Source organism: Suricata suricatta, chromosome 10 (assembly GCF_006229205.1).
Source record: "Suricata suricatta isolate VVHF042 chromosome 10, meerkat_22Aug2017_6uvM2_HiC, whole genome shotgun sequence".
Classification (NCBI taxonomy): Eukaryota; Metazoa; Chordata; class Mammalia; order Carnivora; family Herpestidae; genus Suricata; species Suricata suricatta.
Genome location: NC_043709.1, coordinates 68361944 through 68374774, shown reverse-complemented (window position 1 = coordinate 68374774; position 12831 = coordinate 68361944). Strand labels below are relative to the sequence as shown.

At 37.0% G+C, this 12831-nt stretch overlaps 1 protein-coding gene across 3 annotated transcripts in view; it reads right to left on the bottom strand.

Moving 5' to 3' along the window:
- NELL2 (neural EGFL like 2) overlaps positions 1-12831 on the bottom strand; it is a 326766-nt gene that overhangs the window by 89399 nt on the left and 224536 nt on the right. For all 3 annotated transcript variants that reach the window (XM_029955181.1, XM_029955182.1, XM_029955180.1), the window contains exons 15-16: positions 4953-5075; positions 1906-2001 (exon numbers count right to left, since the gene is read on the bottom strand). In XM_029955181.1, coding sequence (XP_029811041.1) covers positions 1906-2001; positions 4953-5075 — 219 coding nt within the window. The remainder of the gene's footprint in view (positions 1-1905; positions 2002-4952; positions 5076-12831) is intronic.

The following is a 12831-nucleotide window of genomic DNA, read 5'->3' as shown; positions in this document are numbered from 1 at the left end:
ACACTTAACCGACTGAGCCACCCAGGCGCCCCCCAATATTTTTTTAAATGGAGATAATACCTATCTTGTAAGAGATTTGTGAAGAGTAAGGTGATATATAGATAGTATAAGACACTGAGAAGTAATATAAAGCGCCCAAGGCAACATAACAAGTAAATGGTAGAGCTAGATTTTGAACCTACATCTATTTTGCCCTTCTCAAAGCCTTTGGCTATTATAGACAGCTACTTAGAGTGAGTCTGAGATTGTCTTCTTATAGACTTAAAAAATGTTCAAAGATAATTAGAGAAAGCTAAATATTCTGTTGGGTTATTTTTAACTCCCTAGTTTTAAATTTTACATTGCTCAGATCAATCTTATACCATCCTAGATTTTCACAATTTCATATGTAACCTTTTTATTTTTTCTAGTGGAAGAATGATATGCAGAATTGGCATGGCCATTATTCATCCCAGATTTTCTGGGACAACCTTTATTTCAAAATCACACACCACTCAAATGCCATAAAAAAGCCAGTATTTCTGTATCATGACCGCACCAGAAGCTGCACCAAACACTGTATTCAGGAAACATGGTCACCACAGGTATTGATACACAGGAGGACCTTGATGTGCTTGGTATACCGGTGGAGACCATGGGATAGAAACACTGCAGAACCACTGCAATACTAGACCGATTTTGGTCTAGTAAATCCTCTGACAGTTAATTACCAGAAATCTGTATATTTAACAAGTTAAAAAGCCTTATGGGTAAGTCACATGCACATTGAGTCTGGGAACTTCTGATTTAGGAAATAATTCCTTACGAAAGAGTCCTGCACATCAAAGATGGCCACTATCTATTTTCTGTTAGAGACCTTTGTCACCAGTCATTGAAGTTTGAAGAACCTCACTGAGAGGTACTTATAGAAGGAAACAATCTAGTAATGCAAGCCTTTCTATGCACAGTGGTAGGACCTATTCAGAAATCTTTTCGCTTCCCAAATTGTCCAGAACATTTTCTGTCTCACATTCTTATCCATCAGTGTCTTTATTAAACCAGACTCTCCGTAGTGTTTTGGAAGCAGGACTTGTACCACATCTGTTGTACTGAGATTTATGGAAAATAATGTAAGATGGTAACCACCAGTCACTGGAGGTAGCAGCTTTCTCTTAGGAAGAATAATGGACTTTCTGGGTTCATCTACTATTATAACCCACTTACCCCAAAGCAGCCAAAACTACTATTGACATGATTTCAATTAAGAGCTGGTATTCTCTTACACCATACCAGATGGTATAAAGAGACAAAGTATCTTACCGGGGGCCATAAGATATATACAGACTATATATGTATATGATATAGATTATATATGTTATACAATATATATATTTGTTTCTAATTAGTATCCAGAAGAAAGAGTGAGTTCAAAATGAACTTGGATGAGGAGTAATTAAAAAGGAAACTTTAAATACTTTTTAAATAAACAACAATGAATAAATATTGAATGAGTCAGGCAAAAACTTTTTAAAAATCTCAAATATGGATGTAGGAGGTAACATGTCCTAGGAAATGTGTTGGCCATGAACCTGAATTATATACTTCAATATAGTCATACAGATTCCAGGAAAGATGGGCTCCAAATGAGCAAAATGAATTATGAAGTCATAAAATCCACTCACCTTTCTATAAATGTTCAATATTCTTCTAGTTATAATAGCTGCAAAACCTCCATAGAACGACTTTGGGGAAACGCCCAGTGAACATACATCACAGAAACTTCCCACGTCCTCGCTCCCAGGACTTCCTTATTAATAGTTCCACGCTTTGAGAGCTACTTGAAACTTGAAACGTTATTTTCCTCATGGATTACTTTATACATTGGCGTAAAAATTCATTTTCTAGAAGGTGAAATGATATTCTTACCCGTTTCACAGCTGGGCCCGGTGAAGCCTTGCGGGCAGGCACACACGTTAGCGGCAATGCAAGCCCCTCCATTCCTGCAGCCGTCTTTGCAAAATGCTAGAAATAATTCAGACACATGACTTTCATACTTCAAAATTCAGTAGTTCAAGATATTCCAAGCCTAGCTTTTCTTTATTCCCTTAGAGATGTGGACATCAAATTATATATGGTATTACAACTTCAAATTCATATAATATCTTCCATGCAGGTGAGAAACTTCAACCCAACTTGTAAAACAGTACTCTTCAATGGTGAAGAAATATTTCACCTGTAAAATGAAACTCTAAACTTTCTTTTAACAAAAAGCAGTAACCTTACACAACAGGAAGCACATTAGAATTAGAGTTGCATCTCATTGTCACAGTCCAGCTTGCAATTAAACCTAAGAAACAATGGCAGCTATCCTAGTTTTCTTACGGAGAAAACTACCATCTAGAGGATAAGATAAAGAAATAGGAAATGACTGGCTTCTATAAGACTCTGGCCCCAGAGAAATGCCTCAGCTTTCTCAACGTTTCTAAATCAGTCCAAGAGATGAACTGGCCAATGGTAAGCATCTTGTGTAGTGGTCTTCAGGAAGAGCCTTGTAGTCCTCTGGTGAGGGCAGGTCAGGATCCAGGATCAAGGGCAAAGGCATTGCAAATCTTGCTGTGTTAGAGTAGGTTTGTGAGTGAGGGTAATCTGTCTGCGACTAGGAAAGGGAGCCCAAATCTGAGCCATTGCAAGTGTAATCTTTTGAGATATGCTGCCTGATTCAAAGAAGGTGAGAAAAAACAAGATGGGTGAGACTGAGCACCCTTAGATGCTTTTGTTTCCATTTCAGCTTATTCTTTGGCTCTGTAAGTCTCGGGTCATCCCCTGGTCTATAATGGATGAATTAGACCAACTTTTTACAGGCATTGGGATAAAAGCTTTCTCTCAATTCTTCTGGCATGTGCTCCCTCTCATTAGTTAGAATGAGTGGTAAAATGTAGCAATCCGAGATTCCGCTGCCGAGTTAAAGGAAGGGTCAGAAGGAAGCCATTTAGCTTCTTTGGTCTTAAGTCCCAGTCTATCTTCATTCCAGGCAAAAAGAATACCTACTCACCAAGGACTTGTAAGGAGATTAAGAATGTAAACCTCATAAATAATAAAGTGCATCTCCTAAATCCCATGTGTATCTTCCTTGGAGTAATGTTCAAGGACAGAGCACAGGACTCAATGATTCAGATCCTACGTCTACATTACTTATCTCTCAGCTTTTGACACTCACAGTAGGGATACACACATGAACTATAGAGTCTTATCCAGGCAACCTGTAGTCTTAATTTCTGGTAAAAATGTACGGGTCCATGAACGTTCTCCTTCTTTCAAAGATAAAAATTACCTATCTGGATCTGCTATGATTGCAAAAGAGTTCTTTACACTATAAACATTTGTCATATTAATTAGGAATCAGAGTGAAATAGAAATAAGAGAAGTTAGTCTCTGAGATGAAATTTTAACCTCTCCCAAGCTCTCAGAATATCTGGGTACTTTGAGGAAGTCCTAGGCATTCAGTCACAGTACGCAATGGACGTTAAACATCTGGCTTTTCTCAGGATTTGTCTAGTTTCTCTGAGAAAATCTTTGTGGGATTTAGACCTCAGAATGGGTAGGCCTTGTTCACACTGCTCTAAATTAAACATTCCCATAGACTTGTAAAAACCAGAGTAATCCTCTGGCCCATTGATATCTGCATCCAATGTGTTATTATAAATCGGGTTTTAAGATCCATGTTCATGGAATATGGTATATTAACAACCATTCCTTGTTATTTCCTACCTCTCATATACACAGTGTCATAGAAAATTGGTTTCAAACTCCAGGATAGTGGGCACATATACTTGAGAAATGGGCAGTTTTGAAGCTTAAAATGTTTAAATTATACAAATCATCAATAAATGTATATGACATATAAGGAAGATAGACTGCAGCTTATGGGAGTTAGTGGTTTCCAAAACAAAACCTCTATTGTGAAGGAGGAGGTAAGCTCATCTGATGAAGGAAAAGGAGGCACTGGTGAAAGAATGTATTAGTAAACGGTGGTGAACTACTGTGAGACTATCTACTGATGGAAATGAAAATCTGAGCTCAGCAGGACTTTTAAAGGAATTATAGACTGGTACTGACAAATCAGCTAAAATGGGAAACTATCACATGTAGAGGCCCAATATTCCCAGTTAATTTAGTACTCAACAGCTCAAAAGAGAGTAGAGGGGCGCCTGGGTGGCTCAGTCAGTTGAGAATTGAGCTCTTGGTTTCCACTCAGGTCTGACCTCATGATCCATGGGATCGAGCCCCACATTGGGCTCCGCACTGACTGTGAGGAGCCTGATTAGGATTTTCCCTCCCTCTCTCTTTCTGCCCCTCTGCCACTCCCACACTCTGTCTCTCTCTCTCAAAATAAAGAAATAAACTTAAAAAAAAAAGAGTAGAGAAGAAAAACTGTCAGACTGACCCCAAATAGAGGTATTTCTAAGTGGATTCTGACAAAAGAACAAAACTGTACTGTGGGGGAAAAAAATAGTTGTCATGGTTAGATTCAAAAAGAGTATTTAAATGTAGGAGGAGAGTGGCAAACTAAAAGAAAAGGAAGGGTGAGAGAAACAGAGGATCAAAGGTCACGGAAGGAACAGAGTGGGGCCGACTGAAAGCAGAAGGACTCGAGGTAAGACAATAAAAAGCTGAAGCAGAGATTTCAAAGGTGGAACAGTTCTGTCCCAAAGTGCCTGGGTGTGATTAATGGGAATGTCTGCTAGACGGGAACAGAGATGGAAACCGCTGAAATGGAGGTCAAGGAATATGAAGTTGACACCGTTTGAACACTGACCTAGCTCAGGGGGAAGAGGATGAGCCATGCTGCAAAGCTCCCAATGGCTGTGGGAAGGACCCAGAAGGGAGATAACAGTGATGAGAAGGAGCGGGGGGAGGTGAAGATGGACTGCATTTTGGCTAATGTGAGAGGGGCTGGCATTTAAACATTTTACCTTTGCATGTGGTTCCATTCCCTGTATAGCCTGGCTTGCAAACACAGTTGTGTCCTCCAACAGTATTGAAGCATAAAGCATTTTCATCACAGTTGTGCTGATTGGTGATACACTCATCATGTTCTGAAATGAGGAATACAATTTTGTTACTCAAAGATAGATTTTTCAGTGAGGCTGTATTTTAAACTACCTGCATCTTGGTTATTGCATGGTATTTCTTTTAAACACAGACCTATACAAAACTTATGTTAAAGAAGAGCTCATATTTGGAAGTATTGCATACTCCTCTTGAAATACATACATAGTTTACACATCCACAAACCTTGGGTACAAAAGGATTTGGACAAAAGACCCACCAGGAGGAGAAAGGAATGGCAGAAGAGGAGAGGGAAGAGGGATAATTTTCACAAGTGGATCCCACAGCCTCTGTATACAGTCTCTGTGGTTAATATTTGGGGAGTTATTCTCATGTCATAAATCTATTTAATTCTTCCCTGTAACATGAAAAACGTAATAGGAAAGGATGTGAAAGATACTGCTTCGTGAATCCTGGCCTGTAGAAAATGGAGCTGAAGCTGGTTAGTGAGGGTGCAGTTACCACCCACACCCACAGGGCCAGGCATAAAGATACACATGCAACTCCTGAGAAATATCTGCCCTCCTTAGGAAGCTCTCTCCTCAAGGAAACTATCAGAGTTCTGCTAAATAAGACAACCTGCCCACATAATATGTGCAAATACACATCTTAAAGGATACAATCAATATGACACTTCCTTTAACTGTGTACAACTTGACACTTTAGAAAACACTGAATCATCTGCTTCTCCCAGCACCCCTGGGAGAGAGGCATAACCAAGATCATTATTACCATTTTAAAAATGAGTCCATAGTGGCTCAGAGTGCTTAAGTCGCCTGCCCAAGTTCACAGGAGTATTAGGTAACATCAGAATTCTATCAGAGTGTTCAACAGAAATGTAAATGTAAGGAATATATACAGTGAAAATGAGAAAGAAAACAGATCTAACATCAAAATCGAGATGAATAGGAAATATAAGAGAGGAAATGCACACGACCTAGTTCAGCAAAATGCCTACGGTGGCACTACTTATCACTTGGTCTCTTACAAAATTATTACTTTGGCCTAAAATTAAATCTATATTTTAACATGTTTATGTTAATAGAGTTATTAATTCACTATGATATATTTCATCAAAGCAAAAAGAAATATTTTCTTTTTATTTTAGAACTCTTTGTATTCTGGACAATACATGTGTTAGTGCAGACAATATAATAGTAACATATCTGTAAATATGCTTTGGGCATATTCAGTTCAGATTAGACTAAAATCACTTATTTTAAATACTAAAATAGAATGCTATGTTTTTTTAAAATAAAGATTAACATGTTATACCCTGTGTCATATATAAGTATGAAGTGATAATAGTTTGAACTTTAGCCCTGTAATAAAATTCTTAGACATTATTCCCAATAATCTTTCAGAAGAAAGAGAGCTCTCAATCACTAAGGTTTTAGAATTGCATGAATAGATACCTTATCCTCCAAATCCCTGGCTGAATTTCTCCAAATTGTATAGAATTCCACTGTTATTATCTATTATCAGAAACTTTCATAGTTATTATAAATTCAAGCACATTGATGATAACCTAGAAAATAGCCAGATTCCATATGGGTCTCCTGATTGGGGCTATCCTTGGACTATAAAACTTCAGAGGGGCTGGAATGGGTCGTCCACCTACCTCTGGGGTCAGCTGCCTGAAGCAAAATAAATCTACACTCTGAAGTCTGCACCTGCTGCCAATTTTCTTCCCAGTGCAATTCAAAGTGCTGCAGTTAATCTATAAATCTCTATACGGACAGCCGTAGGCTCTTTAAAGACAGCTGCTGATTGATTTGATGCTGTTTTCATCTCTGCTTTGGTTGTCTTCTTAATTAGACAGAACTCACTGGGTAGAGGAAGGGCCTAACAAGAGGCAGTTTAGCACCCAGTATGATGATTCCCATACACTTTAATTAATTACACAACCCGGGATCTGGTTACCCCTGTTGTCATTTACTCTTGAGACCGCTGAAATGAGTAAGTGTGCTCCTAAGCAATTTAAGGGTAAAGACAGCTTTCAGGCTTTTAAATACACCCATGTATTTAAAGGTGTACACACACCTTTACACATATTGTTACACAGATTGTTCCCTTTGCCTGAAGTGCCTGCCCCATGGATTCTCCTGACAGACTCTTACTGCTTCTAAAGATCACACTAAAATGTCTTGTTTTACGCAAAAATACCCTTTGCTCTCCTTCCTGCAGAGTTAGGGCCTACTGGACTTTTAAAAAGTTTTTGTTATTATATTTTATCATAAATATCTACTTCTCCTTGATTCTCCATCTTCCTGCCCCACTAGGAACAGTTAATTTTTGGACAACAATTTTGCATTTTTATTTGTATTTCATTTCAGCATTCAAAGAATGTTTCTTAAATTATTAAAAGAATAATAACCAGGGGTGCTTGGGTGGCTCAGTCAGTTAAGCATCTGACTCTTGATTTTGGTTCAGGCCATGATCTCACAGTTTGTGGATTTGTCCCTGGATCAGGCTCTGCACTGATTGGAATCCCTCTCTTCCTCTCTCTCTCTTCCCCTCCCCTGCTCACTCTCTCTCTCAAAATAAATTAACTTCAAAAAATAAAAGAATTAGCAAAGGAAGAAAGTCAAGAAATACTTCCTCTGCCATTGTAATTCAAGCCAATCCCAATTTGTTCAATTGTAGACCAGATGCCAAACAGAAACTACTGAAAACCTAAACTTTTTTTTTTACTAATTTTACTACAATGGGGTTTTATTTTGTGAGGGATATTTCAAATATTAAGATAGCAAGACATATTTTGAAAATAAAATATTAATTCCTTTATATTATCACTTTAAAATTCTTTACACCATTTAAAATAAAATTGGTTATACTTATAATCATCAACTAAAAGTAAATTGTGACTTTAAAAATGCCCATGTCTCACAGAAGAATTAAGTTTAATTTGATAGCCCTACACAAAATAGAATGTGAATGAAGCAAGGAGCAAATAGTCTATAAGATCATCTCAATAAATAGTTATTGCTGCTCTATATCCAGTTTGGGTCAAATGTCAACTTCTTACCCTTTCTCTGACTCACATATCCCTAAGGACTCCACTAACAACCCACTAGTCAGCCTTCCATTTTTCATGCTCCCTCTGACATTTGTAACATACAATAAGTTAAATAAAATCAGAAGGGAAATATTAAGATAAAACTTAAACCAATATTGTGTTGCAATGTTTGAGAAGAGCATGGTAGAATGTAGTAGTAAATGAATTCCAAGTTTTCTTTCACATATATTGAAAAGCAGACATTTCAGATCTGATGTTCACAGTATCCAGCTCCTAAGAATTAATGCTATTTGCACATCCTCAGTTAAAAGTTTCAATGTTCGTGTGCCCAGGTAAAAGCTGGAACTAAAACCAAATATACTTCTCCTTAACCGTTCTTCATTAAAAGCATTAGCATATGGTTATTTTAATCAACATTTATCACGTTTTCTATCTATACATTTAAAAATTAAATAAAATGGAAAAATAAACATATAAAAAGAGAGCACCATCGCTCAACAGTACTAAACAAAAGTAATATGGTTTTCAATCATTACAGTACATTAAATATAGAATCAATAATCATACAATGATGGATGACAAAATTTGTCCTATGTGCCATAATTTGCTATGCATCTTTATGTTCTATGTAAAACTGATCTCATACCAGTGACAAGGGTCAATATATTAACATTCCTCTACAGAAAAAGTGATACTATGTACATTTGGATTTATCTAAATGCAAATTTCACATAGAACAATAATAATTTAGTCTCACTGATCAACCCCTAACCTGAGTAGCTTAGTGTCTCTAAAATCATTTTAAGACCCCACACCCAAAAGGTCATCTGGTCATAGCTGGACTTAAATTGAGCTTGAAATTTAGTATTCATATTGAGCAGTTTCCAGAATGAATGTACTATCTAGAGACAAAACGGCCATGTTAAAATTCATGTAGCTTTTGTTACTATGATTTCAACATAGACCTACAATACACATAGCACATGTTCTATTCAAGGATTTGACCATGATACAATATGCAAATACTGCAGAAAAATCGGAGTGAAAAGTAATCTAAATATATCCACATTTCGATTTAATACAATTTTCTTCAAGGTCTGTTGTATATAAGGATTCTTGTGGGATTAAAAATGTGATTATAAATGATAGCTCCCTCACAAAGCTTATAGTTTAGTTGGGGAGAGAAGACAAAAACACAGTGCCTTTAACACATGACTGCATTGTGAGAAATACTGAAGTTAAGAAGAAACCCATTTACAGAGGGCTACAGAGAGCAAAGAAGGAAGAAGTCATTTCTGGTTGGGTCAGATAGGAATTCGAGAATGACTTCATGGAGAACGAAGATTTGACCTAGATATTTTTATGTATGTAGGGAAAGTGCAGATTCCAAATTAAAACAGCATTGATGTACTTTGCTTCTTTTGTTTTGGAATCTTGAGTCTCTTACAAATTTGAATGAACCTGAATGATTTATAATAATCATAGCTACAATTTAATGCTTACCACATACCACACACTTTGTAATATACAATGTCTCATTTAATCTTCATGTTAATTAGGAAACATTATCATTTTTTTAAAAAAGAAAATTATACTAGGCTTGGAGAGGTTAAGCAGCTTTCTTGAGATCACACAGCTAGTAAGTGGTAGAGTTGTGATTTACAACATCTGACTTCCAAAACTAGGTTATTGACTGTCATTCAATAGAGTTGCCTGACATATTTAATGTCTTTTGCCCAATCTATTTTTTTTTCATCCTAGTGTTCTTCTTGGCAATTGTCCAGAGGTTTGGGTTTTGTTAATTTATTAAATTTTTTTTAATTTTAATTTTTGAGAGAGAGAGAGAGAGAGAGAGAGAGAGAGAGAGAGAGAGAAAGAGGGGAGGGGCAGAGAAAGAGAGGGAGACACAGAATCTGAAGCAGGCTCCAGGCTCTGAGCTGTCAGCACAGAGCCCCACACAGTGCTTGAACCCATGAACTGTGAGATCATGACCTGAACTGAAGTCAGACACTTAACCAACTGACCCACCCAGGTGCCCCCAAAACTTTTGGGTTTTAATGTTTATACCATTTAAGGTCTCCTTGTCATATGTGGAGTCTTCCATTGTTTCACAAGTAGGAAGTTATCTCTTTTTTGTATTATTATCTAGTATTTTTTTAAAACTTTAGGGCTAAGCACTGAGGTACATTCTGTTCATACTAAAATCTATATTTTCTCAAGATTGAGAGAAACTTTTAAAAGAAAAAGACGATACCAATATGGATAAGTGTAAATGTTTGTAAAACAACGGGACCAGCTCACAGAACTTAGACTCAAGCACTCATTCCCCCAACTCAAAATTTCTGGAAGCTCATCATTAATGCAGTTTGGCAAACAGACATCTTCAGTATCCACGAGTCCTCTCCTCTGACACCTGGTCAGGCCCTCGTAACAAAGCCCACCACTTGTGGATAATTCTGCTTTACCTCCCCCAGTTATATACTAGACCCTCTGACTGACACCTTTATACTGTAGATTCTGCTCTTCTGATAACAAATTATCATGTACCTTTATGGTGGGCCACTATCCTCACATAGTCTTTTTTCCCTCTGATGGATTTTTTTCAGTCACAAGAATTATATTCTCTATGCTGCATCTTCTACTCTCCTGCCCAAATACAGAAATGTTGGGAAAACAGCAGCTATCATAACATATGGGTGTAAGAGCCACAAAGAAAGCTTCTTCACTTTCCCTGACCGAAGTGTTTCCTGGAATATAAATTTACAATGAATAAATTCTCTCCTGGACTGTGGCAAGATATGGCTCAAAACATAGTGACAATCTACCTCAGGTCCTAACTATTATCTGCTTATTAGCAACCTGAGAACAAACTCCCTCAGGCTTAAGCCTGAATAAATCTTGGAACAAGGAAGTCCACAGAGTATAAATTACTATGGAGAAGCTGTTGAATAAAACCATCAAACTATTTGTTTAGAAGGATGACTTATCTCCAACATGTAGAGGTGCTTTGTCATTTTCCTCTTATATTTCAGTAGACCAGATTGCTTGCCTTAGGACATCTGTGAGGTTGCTAAAACTCATCCATGAGCTTCACTCATAAGTGTCCCTACCAAAGTGAGTTTGTAGTTAACCTACACTGGCCAGTGAAGAGGATCAGAACAAGATAGGCATTGGGCCAGTAATACTGAGACCTCTTATTTTGCTTTAAAAAGAATAGCAACACAGTGAGTTCTCAGATAAAACATGCCATTTCTATTGATCAAACTAAACAACTCTATGGACTTGCCCTCAGCTCCTTAGTGCATTTGCATAATAATCATTCTATGACAGATCTTGTCAAAATCAAGACAAACTGAATCTAAAGAATGTTCTGTATTACAATTCAACAATTGGTCAAGGGTTTGGGGGTCTATCAAAAAGAACTGGAACTCTTTCCTTCCCTCTTCTCTCTCCTTGAGCCCCCCCCAAAATTTAATGGTCTGGTATTTGATGATGTTGTGTTCACTGCCACCAGTAATATATATGCCTGCAATCAAAACATGCATGCCCTAATGACTACTGATTCTCAGAAATATTGTTACAATTCACTGAATGGTTTAAAATGTCTTCCATCAACTGTTCTGCACTAGGACTGTAACTCAGTGTAAAGGACAAGAAAAAAATGAGAAATTTATGTACTATTTGAATGAGCAAGAGCAGGGAGACAGTGTTACACAGAAGTTTTCCAGACAGGCTTGACTTTTTATTTATTTATTTTTTTGTTTTGTTTTGTTTTTAGGTTTATTTAATTATTTTTTTAACATATGCAATTATTTTCTGTCATTTACAATACAGCAGTTACAAGGACACTCCAAACAGAAAAGCAAAGTAAAAAATCAAAACCCCCACTTCTATTTCATGTAATTAGACTTATACAGAAATTAGAAGGTTAAGTAACAACTAGTTAATCACCTAATTTCACAGCTATCTGAAGTGCAAACGTTATATAGCAGCTTATCTATGATACATTCAAGATACATGACACAATTTATTACTTGCCCATAAGCTAAAACAGACAGGCTTGACTTTTGATGCCATTTTATCCTAGTTCTCACTGGCCTTGAAGAAAGTAAGCCGTCCTTTCTTTCTTTCTTTCTTTCTTTCTTTCTTTTTCTTTCTTTCTTTCTTTCTTTCTTTCTTTCTTTCTTTCTTTCTTTCTTTCTTTCTTTTCTTTCTCTCTCTCTCTTTCTCTCTCTCTCTCTCTCTCTTTCTTTCTTTTTTTCCTCTTCCTTCCTTCCATTATTTCACTATAGTTTATTGTCAAGTTGGTTTCCATATAACACCCAGTGTTCATCCCAACAAGTGCCCTCCTCCATGTACATCACCCATTTTCCCCTCTCCCCCACACTTACCAACCCTCAGTTTGTTCTCAGTCTTTAAGAGTCTCTTATGGTTTGCCTTCCTCTCTTTCCTTAACTATTTTTCCCTGTCCCCTCCCCCATGGTACTCTCTTAAGATTCTCCTGTTCCACATATGAGTGAAAACATACAGCATCTGTCCTTCTCCACCTGACTTAGTTCACTTAGCATGACACCCTCGAGGTCTACCTACTTTCCTACAAATGGCCAGATTTCATTCTTTCTCATTGCCATGTAATATTCCATTATATATATATATATATATGTATATATATATATATATATATACATATATATATATATATACACACCACATCTTCTTGATCC